Source organism: Vidua chalybeata, chromosome 4 (assembly GCF_026979565.1).
Source record: "Vidua chalybeata isolate OUT-0048 chromosome 4, bVidCha1 merged haplotype, whole genome shotgun sequence".
NCBI lineage: Eukaryota > Metazoa > Chordata > Aves > Passeriformes > Viduidae > Vidua > Vidua chalybeata.
The window spans coordinates 46,854,761-46,873,800 of record NC_071533.1 but is presented as its reverse complement, the minus strand read 5'-3'; the positions used below and the strand labels follow the sequence as shown (position 1 = coordinate 46,873,800).

At 36.8% G+C, this 19,040-nt stretch overlaps 1 protein-coding gene across 1 annotated transcript; it reads left to right on the top strand.

Moving 5' to 3' along the window:
* The first annotated feature begins 20 nt into the window (after nt 1-20).
* Nucleotides 21-15,761, top strand: OCIAD1 (OCIA domain containing 1). Its single transcript, XM_053941019.1, has 8 exons — nt 21-103; nt 1,447-1,531; nt 4,993-5,046; nt 5,535-5,582; nt 8,502-8,631; nt 10,767-10,972; nt 12,341-12,490; nt 15,335-15,761. The coding sequence occupies exons 1-8, from the start codon at nt 59-61 to the stop codon at nt 15,370-15,372; spliced, it is 756 nt and encodes a 251-aa protein (XP_053796994.1). The 5' UTR covers nt 21-58; the 3' UTR covers nt 15,373-15,761.
* The last annotated feature ends 3,279 nt before the right edge of the window (nt 15,762-19,040 follow it).

Below are 19,040 nucleotides of genomic sequence, written 5' to 3'. Positions count from 1 at the left end.
TGCGCGCACGCGCACCGCGCCCGCCGTGCGCCGCGCGCACTTCCGGGTCACGGCGGCCATGGAGGCCGGGCAGGGACCCGGCCCCGGCGGCGACGCGGCCGAGGTAACTGCGCTGGCTCGGCCTCGCTGCCGCGGGGAAACCTGGCGGGGTTGGGGCCGGCGAGGCGGAGGGCTCGGGCCGGGGAAAGGGGGTTCCTGTCAGCCGCTCGGCCGTCCTGCCCTGAGCTCCACGCGGGGCCGGTGCCCTTGAGGCCTCTTTGGGGCCGGGTGGGGGATCCTGGCAGGACGTAAGAGGTGTTCACGTCTGACCGTGAGCCAGCGAGGTACCACTGGCATCTTGGTCTGTATCAGGAATAGTGTGGCCTGCAGAACCAGGGAAGTCACCATCCCCCCTCTATTCGGCACTGGTGAGGCCACATCTCAAGTATTGCGTTCAGATTTGGGCCACTCAGTTCAGGAAGGGCACTGAAGTGCTGGAGCATGTCCAGAGAAGAAAAACCTCGTGAGAGGTCTGGAGTACAAGTCTTATGAGGAGTGGCTGTGGGAGCTGGGGTTGTTTATCCTGCAGAAAAGGAGACTGAGGGAGACCTTATCACTGTGTACAACTGGCTGAAAGAAGGTCGTAACCAGGTGGGGATCGATCTCTTCTGCCAGGCAACCAGCGATAGGACAAGAGAGCATAGTATTAAGCGGTGCCAGGGGAGATTTAGATTAGACATTAGACGAAATTTCTTCACAGGAAGGGTCATTAGATACTGGAATGGACTGCTCAGGGAGGTTCTGGAGTCACCGTCCCTAGTGGTGTTTAGGTAAAGACTGGACATGGCACTTAGTGCCACTGTCTGGTTGACAAAGTGATGTTCAGTCCTAGATGACCTCAGAATTCTTTTCCAACCCAACTGATTCTGTGATGCTCTGTTCCCCTGGTGCCGATGGCCTTCTCACTGTGCCTCTCCTGTGCCTCTCCTGGCCGGCAGTGTGCCCGGCAGGACAGGGTCAGCACCTCGGCACAAGCCTCTCACACCTGCTGAAATAGCTGGTCAGCTCTCGCTGAATTGCATCCGTGTGAACCAACAACACACCCTGTTGTCTTTGAAACCCTGAGGAATACTTCAAAAAGGCACTTAATGATCTGTCAGATGTCAGCTATTTGGAAGGCTGGTTGGAGGGATCAAAGCAGGCTTCTCTGAAGTAAAAAGACTGAGCTAAGTTGGGATCTGACTACGCACCAAGTATTTCCTGCTCTCTCATGTAAATTTTAGAAGCACTGGATTTTTTTTTAAATTACATATTTCATGTGACATTTGTGTACAAAAGGCACTGATTTCTTAAGTATAACTGGGTGAAAATATAGAAACTACAAGGTGTGAAAGTTAGACATTAAGTTTATTGATTGAAAAATAACTGTTTTGTCCATTCTTTTTTAATTTATTTTCCTAATGAAAGAGGGAAGTACCAAAGCCTTATGTTCCAACGGAGGAGGAAAGAAGACTCCTCAAGGAATGTGCTGAAGAGAGTTTCCGGTATAGAGGTAAGTTCACTATGCTGCTAAACTTGGTTGCTTTCCTTCACCCTTAGCTTTTGCTGTTGCCTGAGGCATTACAGAGGGCCTGGGACAATATAGCACAACAGAGCATTAATGAGCTTCACATGTACTAGAATTGTGTCCCAGCAAATGCTGATGCATGTAGTGTTTACTAAGAGTTTGCAGCAGTTTCGTAAAAGGTGCAACATATTCTAAGTTTCATGCCTAATAAAAAGATCTCTTCATATTTTAAGTTAATGTGGTTATTAAAAGTCTGAAAATAGATCTAATTAATGAGTCTCATTTGTATTACTGGATTTTCTTTTTTGTGTTATTTTTGCATTTTTATTTTCAGTTTTTATTGTTATCTTTAACATGCAAGAATAAAACAGTTTAACTTATAACCATTGCTTTCCATCTTTATAGAGACTTGTGAAGAGAACAATATATAAGTAGTCACTCTGTTCAATTTTTGGAGAAAATTGCTGTGTCTGTGCATGGTTTCTGTAACCCCAAGGTTCAAGGCATGCTTGATTTTTGTACATCTGGTTATGAGGATTGAAAAGACCTTCTGATATGATTGTTACCTGCTCTTTTATCACACACTAGTAGGTTACTGATGCTGATAGGTGGCTTGGCAAAAACCAGGACAGATGAAGACTTTAGCCGCTGATTTGCTAATTCTAGCACACTGGGGCTCTGATTTCTTGTGGAAGCCAATGCTTTCGGGGACAGCTCCTAAGGCATTGTGATTTTGAATTAATCATTCAAAGTGCTGTTTTGTCTATTTCCATTGGTTTGGCATTCTCCTCATCCACTTTTACACAAATACTTGGAAATCTTCAGCATATTTGCTACAACGTAGCCATTTTTTTCTGTATAATTTTATAGGTGAAAGAGGCAGGTCCATTAGTGGTACAATGATAGTTATGGTTTATTGATAATCTCTCTTTTGGAATACAAAGAGGAGAGAGAATTGTTTGTTCCTGAGCTGTTCTGCTGCTTGGCAGTGTAGCTTATTGCCCTGTGCATCTTTATATAGTCACTGAAGAAACAACATGTAGGTATTACTTGAAAGCCCTAAGTTAGTTTCTTGAGTCATTTCCCTTTATGGAGCTACAACAGTAACAGTTGTTTTTTTTTTTCAGGGGTTGTGTTCTGTGCTGTTATCTTGCTGCAAGAACCTAAAGTCCATCACTGTGTTCTAGGTCTCCTGTCTTTGTTTCCCTGTTCTGCATACACATACCAGACTGTTGTATTCACTGTATTAAATACATATTGCTTGAACTCCCCTTTGCAAGAGGGTGCTTGTGTGACTGCCCTGAAATCCTCACTTTGTATTGTGTCAGCTTTTGTTATTCACTGAGGTTACTATAAATTTGTGTATTTTCAGTTTGTTTAGTCAAATTTCAAGCTGTAGCAAATTTTACTCATTCTTACAAACCATCTGTTTTGTCATAGTTTCTTTTGTCAGCTTCTGCCACTAGTCATTTCACAATTCAGTTTAATATGTGCTTTACTGGAGTTACTAGTTTGTAATCACATTATTGTATAAATTCTTACAGTCTTAAAAATGCACACTACAACCTTCAGCTTTATCCTGCGCACTTCTAATCATGCTAACAAAATCAAATCATACTGGTACAACTTTTTCCCCATAAAACAGTTTTGACTTGAGTACATTATATTATACACATCCTTATGTGCTGTTGATCTATCAGGCTTCCATTATTTTTTCCTAGATTTATTTTCTTCCTGAAGCAAAAGAAGTACTCTTTGCCCATAGCATTGATGGTTTCTGATTTATTAAGTTTGTTTTGTTGTTGTTTCTTTTTTTTTCTTACAGTTGAATAATTCATATTGATTTTTAGATATTAATCCAATTTTCATTTAGCTATTTTTAAAATATTTTTTGTTACCATTTCAGGTCACTTACATGCTCACATATGAGTATAGCCTGGTTTTGATATCTGGAATGTTTCTGTTAGGTCTATAAATAATTTAAAACTTCTAAGGGTTAGACTGAAATATTCTGCAATAATTTTTGAATGTATTTTTCTTTACACACCTTCCTTCCCCTTGTTTTGTTGGTGGGTTTTTGTTTGTTGTTGTTGGCTTTGGTTTTGCTTTTCTTTTACAATTTAGTTTCAAATCTGTGCTGTCATTTTATATCTCAGAGAATCTAGAACAGTAAATTTTTGAAAATCTAGGTCTGGAATCTCTAAAAGCTTGAGATTTTTAATATCTAATAGGTTGGAAGGTTTTATTCTCTATTCTGAAGTTTTACTGTAATCTTGCTTTGAACCAAGGAGCCAATATTTCTTCTTAGAAGTGACATCCAGTCATATTTACCCTGAGTTAGATGCTGGTTGGATTCCTTACCTAGTTTAGGCATGTCAGAATTTGTGAGGGAGTTAGCTATTCATTTGCTCTCCAGAAATATAACTTGTCTTCAAATATGAACTTAATTAGCAAATTTTGTGCATCAAAACACTTCAACCGTCTAGTGCTGTTGCAAAAATTTCTCTCCTAAAAGTCATTGAGCCTTTTTGTAACATCTACCTTTTCAGACTTGCATGAAATTAAATTTCTTTATGGCATGTCTAAATCTTGAATGTAAATAACTTTAGCCTTCTGTCATGTTAGTGACTTCATTGTCCCTGTATCTTGTGCAGTGGTGGTGGTCTTTATGAATAGTTGCACAGTAATCTTCCTCATAAAATAATTACCATTGCTTGAAAGAAGCATTCATTCTGGTTTTTGCAATCTCCAAATGCTTCTTGCCACATAAAGTCTTTCAATATAAGAAAAATTGACATGAACTGTTAGGCTGGTTGTGGTAGGCAGTGATGGTCTTCCAGAATGTTTTCTCTGCATTCCTGACCCTAACTCCGCGTTGTATAATTTGATCTGTAAGCTACAGGAAAAGCTGCCCTGTTTTTTAATTTGCTGTGAATAAAACATTGCCTGATTTTAATCAATCGGATTTATAGTTCTATAAGAGTTAAACTTTCTCCAAAATTCTTATGTTAAAACATCAAGACTTTGGATTATCAACAATTTTTAGAAGCACTAGCCTCTATATGATTTCCTCCTGGTGTGAAGAACTGTGTATGCCTCTCTAGCTTAAAGTTCTGCACTTCGATGCTGTAGCAGTTGTAGCTAGACCTGGAGTCTTGTCTGGAGAGCTTTATTCCATCTGAAGCTGGCTTTTGTATTTTAGGAAGCATGAAGTATAATGCAGGCAGGATGACTCATTGACTCGTATGACATAATTTGTAGTAGGTCTTAAAAACTGGAATTGACAATGTTTGATATTTATATACAGTTTGTTAATTTTGTATATATCCTTATATTACACAAATGAGCTTAGGAAGGCATAGCAACTCTCATTTTATTGCATATTAGTTAAATGTGATTGAAAATATTGAAAATTGTATTTTAAGCAGCTTTTTTCTTCTTCACAGCTTTTCCTTTGGCTGCAGTGAGCATGCTTGGTACTAGTTTCTTAATTAGAAAAGGTAAAGTATAAAAATACTTCAGTTTCATTTCAGTTTGCTCAGTTGAAATACCTTTCTGCTGGAAAGTTAGTATGATAATATAATGTCCAATCTGCTTGTAAATAAAAGAAGTTCAGACTCTGCAGCGACATGATGTGCAGTTCCTCAACATAAAGCAGGAGTTGAACTTAAAATCAAGTTCATGTGTGTTTTATGTTGTGACAAGTGCAGTATCTCAATGATTATGAAACAGTATGTTCTCAGTGTGTTAATAACCCTGTGATTAAATATGATTAAAAAGAGAATTCTTAGATTTTTTTTTTAGTTTTATGGGGAATTCAGATGTTAGGGTTTTTTTAAAATTTTCTTTAATGTGAAGTGTAAAAGAGTAACCCGCTTCTACAAACATAACTACAGTTGAATTTTTGCAAGTTAATTATTGATATCTGATTACATATATCTTATATAATATCACATATCTTAATATCTGATTTCATCCTCATTTTCAGGTGTTCTAAGAGATACCTCAAGATTTGGCTCTTTTATTAAAGTTGCATGTAAGTAAAAGCTACATATAAATTTAGCTTCTATTCATGGTGTATGTTCTGGACTCTGTTATGCAGATGCAATTCCCCTGGGGCTGGCTGGCTAATTCACTGTGACTCAAGTTGGCAGGGACCCATTAGGACCAGAGTCCGACCTCCCTGCTCCTGACAGAGCAACCTAAAACTACACCATGTGACTGAGAGTGTTTGCTGGATACTCCTCGAACCCTAACAGGCTTGGTGCTGTGTCTGCTTCCCCAGGAAGCCTGTTCCAGTGCCTGACAGCCCTCTCAGTGAAGAACCTTTTCCTAATGCCCAGTGTGACCAATGGTTTTAAACTAAAAGAGGAGAGATTTAGATGAGATGTTAGAAAGAAATCCTTTTCTGAGGGTGGTAAGGCACTGGACAGGTTGCCCAGAGTAGTTGTGGAAGTGGAAATTGTGGCCTCATTCCTGGAAGTGTTCAAGGGCAGGTTGGATGAGGCCCTGAACAACCAGGTTTAGTGAGGGGCCTCCCTACTCATGGCAGCAGGGTTGGAACTAGATGATCTTTAAGGTTCCTTTGCAACCCAAGCCATTTTATGATTCAGTGATTTATTTACTGTCTGAATTTGTACTGCATATTTTGGACAACTTTTGTTTATAAGGTTTGTATACAATTGCTTGATAAATGTAACATAATCATTTAAGATAAAAACGTTGTAAATAGATACTGTGCAACCTTACTTTAAATTACATTGCCAGAATACACCCACCCCTCCCTTCCGAATTTGAAGGTCTTTATTCATGTATGTCACGTGTCCCATTCAGGCTATTTTAATTACTTTTTTTTTTTTCCTGGACATTATGTATGTACAATTGTAGGAAAAAAGCAATTTTGTGTGAATGATTTTTGGATGAAGTATAAGCAAAAATAAATTATTAACTTAATAAATTAACCTTTTCAACGTAATACAGGACAGTAAAACAGGAAGTTGCCATCTTGCCAATCTGTGCAGATACAGCCAGTTTACTTCAGTGGGAAGAGGGTAAACCCCATGATATGTGGTCAAGGAAGTGTTGTTTAAGCAGATAAATGAATGTGAGAGACTAGGACTCCAGTTGTTTATGCTAAATTCTGGTTACTTTCTTTGAACACTAAACAATAGTATAACACAAACATTTCTAAAAAATAATAGAACTGATATTTCCCCAATCACTCCTACACATAAGGGCTACATTCTTTGTATTTAATAGAACTAATTTATTGAAATTGGGGAAAAATAAGGGGCAGCTGGGCTGTCCAGGACGTTCTGCCTGTAGGAATTACTATACTTTTCTCAGTAGTTTTCTAGGTACTCTTGACAATTTACTGAAACTTCTAGTTAGTCATGGCTGATTCACTACATTGACAGGATCCCCTTCAACACAGCAGAGAGCTATTGGTCCTCTCTGACAAAGAAGGGGAAGATTCCTTTGCCTGTGTGTACTTCATGTTAGTCTGCAGTGGGACCTGGCCATGTCTAATCAGCTTCTCTAATATCTTGTCACAGTGAATGTAGAAGCAAAGAACAATACCTGATTTACTATGCTAACTTGAAAAATGTAGATTATCTGGCTCTTAGTTCTGTAATAAAATAAACCAAATACTTTGACCAATAATTACTTAGAATGAAGCATCTTCCAGAGAGATACTTCCCATTTTCTTTACTAGAAGGTCTCAAGAAAAAGAGACTTTCTGTTTGTAACTTATGCAAAAAGAGTAATCAGCTTTTCTGTTAAGCTTTGTTTTGCTAAATATTTAGTTTGAATTCTTCTTAGGCCAATCTAAGAGCTTGTAATTTTTCTCTTTGCACATATTTATTGTATATGAGGTGTTTGGGTTTTTTTTAACTACTAAACAGCTAAACCCTTACATTCCTCATTTGTAAACATCACTCTTAGTTGTGGCTGTTCTTCTCTATTCCCTTGGAAAAGGACTTTTACCCTTCTTTTGAAAATAAGACATTAGACCAGGAATCAAAATTTCAGTATCAGTACAGCAGGCTAGGGCAAAATCCCCTTTATATTGATTCCAAGGCAATGTAATCTACAGCTGAGAATTGCAGAGGATTAATGTTATTGATAATTAACTCTTTCCTGACTTAAAGATAATCGAGACTCTTAGTCCTGATACTTAGGAAATACTCATTGCACATGAAAGAAGGATCTAGTCATTTTCTCCTACAAAGTCAACAAGAAAACTGTTAATTCCCATGGAATTCTTCATACGTCATTGACCCACTCATAAAACTGGAAGGAGCCAGTTGATGGAAATCATAAGTTTTAAGCCCAGAAAAAGCTATCTTGGTAATTGATTCTTATGTCCTTTGCAGCAGGTGGAAGTAGCTCATGCACTAAATTGAAACTGTTTGCTTAGTGATTACAAGGGTTCAGCTAATTCAGTTGTTTTCCCCCTGGCAGCCAAATCACAGAATCCTTTACAGAAAATACTGAGCCTACTACTAAGTTGATTTTGACCTCTTTTCACATTAGTAAAGCCTTTTCAGGATCTGACTGTTCTGATAGATTAAATTAGCAGAATTTACTGCCTGTATTAATTTCTGATTGGTTTATCATCTTTGATAGTTAATTGTGATTTCTGGAGCTTGGGAAAAAATTCTGCTTTTTTTTTTGTCACCTTTCATTCACCAAGTACTAGCTGAAATCATCTGATGCTCACACCATGTCTAAATCATTGCTTTATGTCCCTGTTCAGCTGTTGCATTTGGTTTTAGTACCCTTTGTCTGCAGAAGAAGCAGAGATGATCACTGCATGTTTCTGGTTTAGATCTAAACTGGTTTTCTTTCTTTTATTCAAGATACTACATTATTTATTTGAAATTATTATTTTAAAACAATGTTGGATATTATAGTACAGCATATAAACCCATCTTTTTTTCTTTTTAAAAAGTTGCTGGAATGTGTGGATACCTGGCTGGAAAGATATCCTACTTGCCAATCTGTAGCGAGAAATTTAAGAAACTGAAGGATTCCCCAATAGGAGATGTTCTACGACAAGCTCAGAGACATAGTTCACCTAAGTAAGAATTTAAGTATCTTTTAAATTTAAAGCATATTCTGCATAGGGTATTTTAAACACTAACAGATCAGTACTACTTTTGCAGCTTTCCAACACCTTCAGAGCTGCACCTTCCCTCATTCCCTATTAGCTCAAATCTGCCACTTTCAGATATCTGTATTTGTATCAGTTGGCAAGCTATAAAATATGTGTTTTAAGCTCTTTACATACAACTGATCACTTTAAGGAGTAGAAAAATAAATTTAGCAAACTCTATTCCTTGTAAACTTGAGAGTGTTTCCCATGGAATTTACTTAGAGAAGTGTGACAGCAGAAGTTGCCTCCTTAGTTTAGAAGTAAACTAAATTAACCGAAATAAAATAGTGTTACATTCTGGAAGTTTTTCCCATAGTTTAGTTTGATTGAAGGAGGAAAAGGGTGGAAATGATTTCAGTGTTTATCAAAGGAAAGAGCTTAGTAAACAATATCAGTGCAGGAAGAAGCATGGTGGTCAAACTTACTGCTATTTGTTTAAATCCTTTACATCTGTAACAGCATTATGCTGTACATATGAGAAACTCATCAGGTTGTTAAAACTATTTCCTGTTTTCTTCCGGAATATTTTCTACTTCAACTGGTTTTTAATTGCAAGCTGCTTTCAGAATATGTCACTTAAACCCTTGATTCAAAACTGGGAGGATAGTGTTTGGATAGTGAGTAGTAGTCCTCCCGTGTATGTGCTGAGATTTGTTAAATGTTTATAAAGGATTTGCTTAAATTCTTAATTACACTATAAATTCAGATTTATGACAGTTTTTATTTTGTCTGCAAGATTTACCTTTATTCTGAAATGTATATGTTTTATGACATCAAACAATTTCAGGCATTACTACTTCATACACTTATTGTATAGAATCAGCTGAATTGGAATTGGACTTGTCCCTTCACCCCCCTCCAGTTTCTAATATGAAATTGTCATGCTCATTAATTGTGTTTACATGAGAACTTGTTTAAGTGCTATTATCTGCCACACCAATAAATGCCTTCTACCGTTAATGGCCCATTTTAAAGTTTTATTTCCTAAGTGATAAATTCCTTTTCCTTGGTTGAATAAATAATTTAAATTCATTTCAATTGCATTATTATCCATACACACTACCCTTTTAACCCAGCAACAGAAATCATTACACTTTCCTGAGCATTGTATGTCTACTAATTAATGTATTTTGGTAATTTGATTTGCAGTTAAAAACTTGTAGGGAGCTAAAAGATTAGGTAGTTTTTTAAAGCTGTGTTTACATGTACTTTAAAAACATAATTAAGGCAATAAAGTGGCTTTGGTCTGGATGTTTATTATGAGAATTAAATAAAGACTAATTGCAAATGTTTTTCATAGGAAACTAAAATTACAGCTAAAACAAAAATTAAAAGTAAAAAATTAATAAATACTCTTAGAGATATTCTGGTGGCATTCTAGTGGTGGCATTCCTGATAGAGGGACATGTTGTGTAGTGGCTTGCAAGGCCATTCTAAGAGTATAATGAACACTTTAAAATATCTGGCACCAACTTCCAGAATATTCTTTATATTATATTACCTTTCTCTCTCAAGAGAAAATTCATTAATATTTTTGCAGAATTCAGCAACTTGATTAATTTTCATAATTTAATTTTCCTAAGATAGCTGTTTGTTCTTCTTCTGTTCTTCAGTCCTGATCAATTACAGCACCTTCTAATGATGAAGGGCTTTAAGTATCAAATTCTTCCTAAAAGGCTTTTAAAATTCACTATAGTTCATACTGCCCCTAGTTACATGTGCATACCGTGTGCTATTTGTGTCTGATGTGGGGTGTTTTTATCTGAAGATTCCTTGAGAAAAAGGATTGTAACTTCAGTTACTGTAAAATGCAATCTGTTTTGTCTCTTCTCTCCTGTTCTGGAGGTATGAGTTAAGATTCTGTGGGGAAAGGGCTACAGAAATTTTTGCAATGTAAACACCCAAAACATCCCAAAAAAATTTTAAGGTGATGATTTAGTTGGAAACTAAACTATTTTAAATGAAAGAATATTTTCTTGAATTGCAAGTATTGTTACTTTTATAGTTCCATTTTAAACGTCAGTATTTTAGTATTTAATATTTAGTTCTATTCTCTTCCAGCCGTTCCAGTCGTAAATCTGAATTTTCAGACATACCTTCTCAGTCATTTACTGAGTCATCTCCAAGAGCTGGATTCCCATCTTCTTCTAGCTATTCAGATGATTACAGCTCAACAGATAGAGCCCTCTCAAGTTATGAACCCATTCCATTCAGTGCTTCTCTGAATGAATCTTCACCTACAGGAATTACTGATTACACTGTTCAAGGTGAGTCTTAGTGTTTAACAGTTTGTACTGCAAGGACTCCTGTCTTTCTCTTAGATACTGCTCTTACTAAACTGTATTCTCACCCTATGCAAACACACATGGCATAATATAGTGGTTTTGAATGAAAGAGCTGTGAAAGAATTGCAAGAATTGTTGGTACACAGAAGATGAATATAAATTTGATTTTGTGTTCTCACTGTAAACTAGGTTCAGGGTTTTCTAGCTGAAATTTGCTTTAATTGCAAGTAAAGATCCTGAATTAACTTAGAAGGTACAATCTGTTGTGGAACTAAACCTGCAAAAAACTCAGCCTGACTGAAAGTTCTCTTTGACTGAAGGAAAGGGGAATATGCCATCCCTTCATGGAATAAAGCATAGCCTACCAATTGTCTGCTGGCCCTTCCAAGGTGATTGCAGTTCGTGTGCAATCTGTGGGGCTGTTACTGGATAGTGCTGTAACTCTGTGACATTAAACTTTTTATTAATTTTTTCACAATGTGACAAACATTTATGTCTCCTGGGAAGTGAATGGATATTGTGTTCTATCCACTAACAGTCTGATTTTCTCACAGAGAACTAAAATGGTTTTCAAGTGAGATGCAGCTGTTCCCCTCCTTCCAGTATGAACTGTCCTCAGCTATTGCAGGGAAAACACAGGATTCTGAATTCAAGTGTCTCTGGTACAGAGGAGGAAGATACTGTCAAATGCAGGGTTTTGTACTTTGAGTTAATTTGGATTTTTTCAACTTACTTATGAAAAATGTTTTATTTCACTAAAAAACCCCTTTCATGCAACTTGGTTATAATTATATGGAAGTATCAGATATAAATGTGTCAAGAAAATTGTTTTGCATTTCATCACAAATATCAATAGTTGGTAAAACCTTTATTATATAACCAAGATTCTGCATTATAAATATAGATAAAAGGATCAAATGTTTATCAGGCATCATATGATAGATATTGTCCTAATTCTTTGAAAGCAAAATTTAAAACCTTAATGCAAACCCTTGAGCTTCACTTAGATTTCTCTTCAGAAATCATACATATGTCAAATGTATAATTATTGTAATTTTTAGATAAAGTGACCACAGCTATTTTATCCATCAACTACCACATGGCTGTTAGAATTTCTTACGGTAAAATGAAGAAAATTATTTAACAGCCAGTTTCAAAGAACTTTGACAAAATGGAAAGGATAAAAGGAATGGATTACTTGAAGACCATATACATTCACTGTTGTATTTAAAATTGCAGCCGTCATGCACCTTTTCATTTGGGATTGAGCAATAATTAACTGGTATTCTAGAAGCCAAATTTTGGTGTGTTATGGCATATTTAGTATTTTTCTGTTTGTTTTGTTTCCAGAACCTGCTCCAATTCCAGAGGAAGGTCGTAAAAAAAAAGGCATCACGTACGAGGAATTAAGGAATAAACACAGACAGACATATGAAGTAATGCAACCACCAAAGGCAGAAACTCCAAGCAGGTTTTCACAGGAAAAACCAGCTAAGGAAGGTAATATACTGATTTACAGAAATACTTGCAAAATTCAGATATTTGCCATAATGTTAAAAATGGCTGCAAACACAAAGTTTAATTCTGCATACCTTTTAAGCAATTTATATTTAGTGTATCTGTAGATATCTCATATGTGATACATACAGTTTGTAGTTTCCTGTTTCAGATTAATTTTTTCAAAAATTTTGATCATCCCATAGAAAATTGTAATTCATTTTCTCTAGCCATGTTGCTTGGTGCCAGATTGAAAAGCTCATAAGTTTTGCTTCATTGATTATATTGAGCAACCCCTTTCAACCAAGAATTCTCTGAGCTCAGAGCTATACCAAAGAGCTGTGGGAGGGGGGCGTGTGTTTTAGATAGCATTGTTCTCTCAAAATAGAGCACATGGCTGATGGTTTGAAGGGGAGGGTATTTATTTTTATGAATAGTTTTGTGTGGAATTAGTGAATTTCTATAGAGGCATTGTTTGTAGAGGTTCATTTTCTACATTAAAACCCAGAGGAAGGAAACAGTATTTGGCAGCAATATTGAGATTTGTTTTCACAGTGAAAAAGAAAACTCTACAGAGCAAAATAAGAATGCAATATCCTGAAGAGCAAGTTGCCATTCAGACAACTTTTTGACTCAATCAATTTTTTGAAAAGGAGACACAGAAGTAATTCATAATTGCTTGCTCTAGAACTTTTAAAATTTAATGTAGCATCTGTAAAAACAATTGTAGCAAGGGGAAAGTTTTACCATTGAACACACTGAAGAACTAGTCACCTTGAATTCTTTGGGTTTGTGTGCACTGCCAGTCTTGTCAGCCATGTTGCAACAAGATTTCTAGGAACAGCTGTTGTCTCCTATTAGGCACAATGGGTGGTAATACGTATAGAAGAATGTATTAAAGCAAAAAGTTCTGAAGCAGTAACACTAAGCTCTGGAACAGTATTGCTTAAGAGTGTCAGTCTCTTTGATGCTTGTGAATTACTTTCTGCAGATCCTCTATCTTTGGACAGATCTGCAGTCTTGAAAGAAAAATTATAAACCATTTTTATATAATGATTTTTAACTGTTATTTGAAGGATAAAAGGCTCTTATCATGTGACTGTGCCAAATGAGACATGAAAAAATTATTGAAGCTGTGGTTTCAGATTGCTTTTAAATTCCATTGGCTGACACTTCATGGATTTACACAGTGTTTCTTTTTCAAGATACTTTTCCACAAATAGAATGCCTAGAAATGTCACTTGTGAACCATACAAAGAAATGTTAAGCAGCATTATGAGAACCTTGCCATATTCCATGGCAAATGTGGCTGTGAAATGAGAATGTGCATTTCTTACTTTAGTTACCTGAGGTATATAAAAGACCTCTATAAAATGTTGATCAAATATTGCATTCTTTCTATTATATTTCTGGGTTCTGTGTTTGAAGGCTGTACTTGGGCTTTGAGAATAAAACTGAGCAGAATAAAATTCAGCAGTATGCTGAGATTTGTAAATAGACTTCTTAAAGTGTCTCTTCGCATGTTTAGGGCAGAAGAGGAAGGAGGGCATACAAAAATTCAGGAATGGTTTACACATGCAAGTACATTTAAATCTGCAGTTCAGGGATTACACTGATGTTGTGGGCTGAGATCCGATTTAGCTTCTTGTGTCAAACTGGACATGTTACTTGCTGTGTGCTTCTTCATACTTGCAGAGTCACTACCCCTTGCTTCATCCTCTTATCTCTGAGTCCCTAGCAAATAGAAGACAGTGATTTCTGCCCTCCCTTGCAAGGGCAGAAGGGAAACCAAACCATGTTTGAACCAGCTTTAAGCAATCCCTAACTTCCATCTGCCGGTGCCTTCTCCCTTCCCTGCAGCGGCACAAATACGTGCATCTGCATAGTGATCTAGACTGGCCCATTTTCCAGGGAATGAGTGCAGCCTGTTCAGCTGCTGTGGTTCATAGAAATGGAAATCAAATCCTACTTTGAGAGAGCTTCTCATTGTGTCTCACTGCAATATCAGTCACTCCAAAGAGATTTGTCAGGGCATTATGCTCAGTTTGCTGGTAGCTCACAGAGACAAGGACCAGGCATTTTGCTCCATTCCACTTGTTCTGCTGCGTAGTTAGTAATAAGCACTGAGCTTAATAATTAACTTGCAAGTGAATTTATAAAGGGGTGCCTGACTAGTGTCAGCATTCCTACTGGATCAAATGAAGCCATTCATAACCTTTTCAGTGATGGCAGTCAATTACAGAGGACTTTGCAGCTCACTTTCAAGGGAGCCTGTTTTCACTTTCTGGTTGTTGTTCAGTTACAGTGGCACACTTCTGAACAAAGCCCACTACCCTGGCCTTTTTCCTCTCTGACTCAATCCTATGCTAAAGGAAGCTGCCAAATAATAATGGCTGAGTAGTTTCCTAGTTGGGATTACTGATTTCTGTTTGTTTGTCTTTGAATGTGTTTTTAACTATCCCGAATACGTCCAGCTGTGCATGTAACCAGATTATGTAGCCTCATTATTTATTGTAACATTCCTTGCCTGTTTCCTCCAATTGTCTTTGTTTCATTCACGTGATACATTTGTTTCAAAGTAATTACAAATTCTGTAGAGCAGGAATTAGCACAGTAGGCCTCCTGATTGAATATTAATTTATTAAGATAAAATTATTAGCAAACTCTTCTCCCCATTTATTCAAAAGTAGTTTTAATTACATGTCTGTTGTGCTGTGACTGACTCCCTCCCCATGCACCACTTCAAATGACAGTGTACTTCATTATACTTTTTGGCACTGTATATGATAAACTTCGGCTGTTGAACTGTCACATGACTACTTTTGTTTTTTCTTTTGTTTTCTTTAGTTAAAGTAAATAAATATGGAGATACCTGGGATGAGTAACAGTCAAATAAAGAACTGAAGAAAATTACCTCCTGTCAGCTAACTTGAACTTCATCTAGATTAGTAATGAGTATCAGCACCTTTGATGTGCTCTGCCAGACACAACTATTAATAAATGAGGAGAAAATCCTGACTTTCCAGAAGATTAAAAAAACGTATTTATGCTGAATTTTTTTTTTAATTTTGCATAAATGAAAAACAAGACTACTGTGAAGTGTCATAACTAAACCATTTGTGCTGTTGTTCAAGAATGAGAAGGGTAATATGAACATATAGCATAAGGTAATAATACCTGTAAATAAATGCAATCCCATGTATTGAGAAGGGACGAATATCAAAATCTTCTCAAGTTTTCAAGATTTGCATTAAAAGTTACCTGTACAACTCAACCTCTCATCTTCTTTTGTCTGAAAGTGATATGCTGGGAATTTGAAATTGTCATCATACTTGGTTTATAATGTCAGGAATACTACTAAACTGTTGAGGGGAAAAGGGCTGAAGAGCTGAGCCAGACACTGAAATAACCATAACTTTTTCAAAACTGTTTCATGGTGCCAGCTGTATTTTTTAGACTGATACTCTGACTTGCCCACAACAGGTTTCTACAGAGAGTCATTTCTGAGGAAAATAATTGAACGAAACTGCACGTATTCAAAATAGCTACATGTAAGTGCAGAAGGCTAAACCTGACAAACTTTGGTAAAACCTTGAATGATAAATTGACTGTTAATGTTAGGCTCTGTATATTTGACCTTATTTCTCAATTTTTGCAAGTCACGAAAAAACCACCATGTTTATGGAGAAGATATCCCAATCAATGGAATATTTTGTTATTATTACCTGTAAGAAAAGAGCTACATTGGCAAAACTGAAGAGGTTTTTCCTGGTGTTTGCATCTCCAGCTCTGTCTCTGAACATGTTGCCTTCACTTAGGGATTTTCATGTTCTCACCTGTGCAGTTTCACCTCCCAACATTGTGTTTATTTGGGGGTTTGGGCTATAAGGGAGCAAAAACCACGATGAAGTTGATAGCATAACAGCATTCCTGACATCCTTGTTGGAGCTGAAAAATAACATGCCTACCAAGTTGAAAATTCTCAAAGACCTTATTGATTTAGTGGGCTTGCAGCAGAACAGCATAAATAAGAAGATAATTGGGGGGGAGTTGTACAGAGCAAATGTCAGAAATGAGGAGGAAAAAGTGGGAAAGAGGAGGATGCTTAAAGAGCCAAACACCACTTAAAATAAAACAGGAAGATTGCTTCAAGAAAAGCTCATCTTCTAAAAAAATTAATGTGCAAATTGGATAATCTTGAAGTTCTAATAGAAATTTACCTTGTAGAGAGTGCTTCTCATGGCTGTTACGAGTGAACCTCTGACAATACACAGTCAGCCAGAATTGTATTGCTGTGGTTTTCAGTGTACTATTCCAAAGCTGATTAGCTTGAAAATATTTAGAGTTTCTTAATTGTCAGTTATGCAAGTAACAAGAGGCAGAAAATTGAGGTGATAATAATACAGCAGATTCCTATGATGGTGCCTTCCTGCAAAGTGTCTTGCCTCACATTCATATTTTTTGGTGGACAAGCACAGTGTTTTATATAAATTGTATCAGAATTTTTCTTTCTTAGAGGAGAAAATAAAAGGCATGTCAATTAATATTGTTCTGTATTGATAGCATTTTTAAATTGAATATAAAGCTTTTATTCTGTTGCATCTAGTTACTCTCAGAGGACATAATTTCTTTTGTACTTGAACAAGTTTGGTTTGCTGTCAATGAATTTAAAATTCTTTTGATTTCATACCCTTAATAAACATTAAATTCAGGAGAGTTCACAATAATAGCTGTTAATTTAGTAGTGTATTGGGAACTGATGTTTCATCAAAGTTGGCTCACACTCAGTTTGCTGTAACAATGTGTATGTTTTGAGCCCCTGCTTTACTAAACAGCCATGGAATTCAATCTTCCTTCCCTTTTCCTACTTGTCTTCCATTAGTACCCCCTTGTTTCATAGTGGGCCTTTACACTCATGGTTTCATAGCAGCTACCCAGTCACCCATGAGTAGCTTTCTCATACTGCATTTCCATGACTTTTGGGAATTTTTAACTGAAGCCAAGTGTCTTGGAGCTGATGGCAGGGTTCCTGTTGCTGGGAGCAAAATGTGACTACTATAGGAAAATGCTGTTAAAAAATACTTAAAGTTTTCCTATGGTCCATCATACCTGTATATTTTTCAGTAATTGAGAATTAACTCAATGTTTATTGTACAGTTAAGTAAATTTTCTTCCTCAAATTAAAAATAACATTTAAAAAGTAACTTTTTATACCTTAAATCAAGCACAAGAAAAGGAGTCTGAATGCTTCACTATGAAAGTTTCTAAAAAAACCCTATAAAATGTTTTCACAGTTTCTTAAGACTTAAAAATAAGCAGACCAGTTTAAAGGAGCTGGTAGTATTATACCCAAGTTTAGTGTTATTAATGTACATGAACAGAGAGAAGAGGGTTGCAAAAATGTGCCTCAGCTCCTTTATAGCTGGTAAAGCTACCAAAAATCCTGCTCCTGAATGTTTCTGTGTTTCCCCAAATTAGTAGGCACGTTTAGAACCCCAAGTAGGTACTAATCTGACCTTTGCAGGGTTTTTTCCCTACTGATGTTGTGTGGAACACAGCTACATGGAAGAGAAAAGTGATTTGATTTGATTTGCTTTGCTTTGATTTGATTTGATTTGATTTGATTTGCTTAATGAAAGCTAAGTAGATTTGCAGAAACCTGGGGAAATCATCAATATTCCAGATTGAACCCATAATTTTCTTGCCTTCTTGAGATTCAAGAAGAAATCTTCACTCGTCCGCTGTTTGCTGGATGCTGAAAGACCTATTTGTTCTCCTCATGGGGGACTCTTGTTTGTGGCTCTGAGTGAGGACCATGCCCAGCTGCAGGAGGAATGTCCAGCTCAGTTCCTTGGCTCCCAGAAACACACCAGACCTGCCAGAAGAAGGCTTTGCTTGCAGCCCAATCTTCCTGACTCACAACCAGAATAAAGTCCTCTGTAATCTCTTACATGAAGCAGGGGGTCTAAAAAGATCCTTTTACTTTTTGCAATTTAGTTTCCTATTAAGTTGTTAGTAGAAATCCACAAATCCTTGGATTTTAATCTCAAGGCAACAACTGGGGCAATTTGCATCTTGTTTACCACTTCAGACCCTTGCCCTGGGTTTGTGCTAGTTCAGCACAGCCAGTGCAGGCCTGGACACACGTATGCATCGAGTTTATACTTTCAGAACTAAAAAGCAAGAGCCTGGTATGAGCTACTTTCATAACGGCATGCTGCAGTAAGCAAACAAAGGATATATGATAAAGAGACTGCGCAATCATCTGATACAATGGATATTCAATCAAACAGAATATTCACTTATCCTTGAAAGGAGAAGAAAATCTTAAGATGAAGGAAAAATGGAGAGTTAGATTTCCTTTGCCAAAACTAGAATTATTCAGGATTAAAAATTCATAGTGTATAACCTTTGTGTTGCTGTTTTTCCAATTGCTCACTGATGACATAGGACTCCATTTTCAGGATATGAGATCTTGCATGAACAGCTTCTAAACCCTGAAATTTTTATTTCATTCCTTACACAGAATGATACACATTCTTTTCTATTCCTA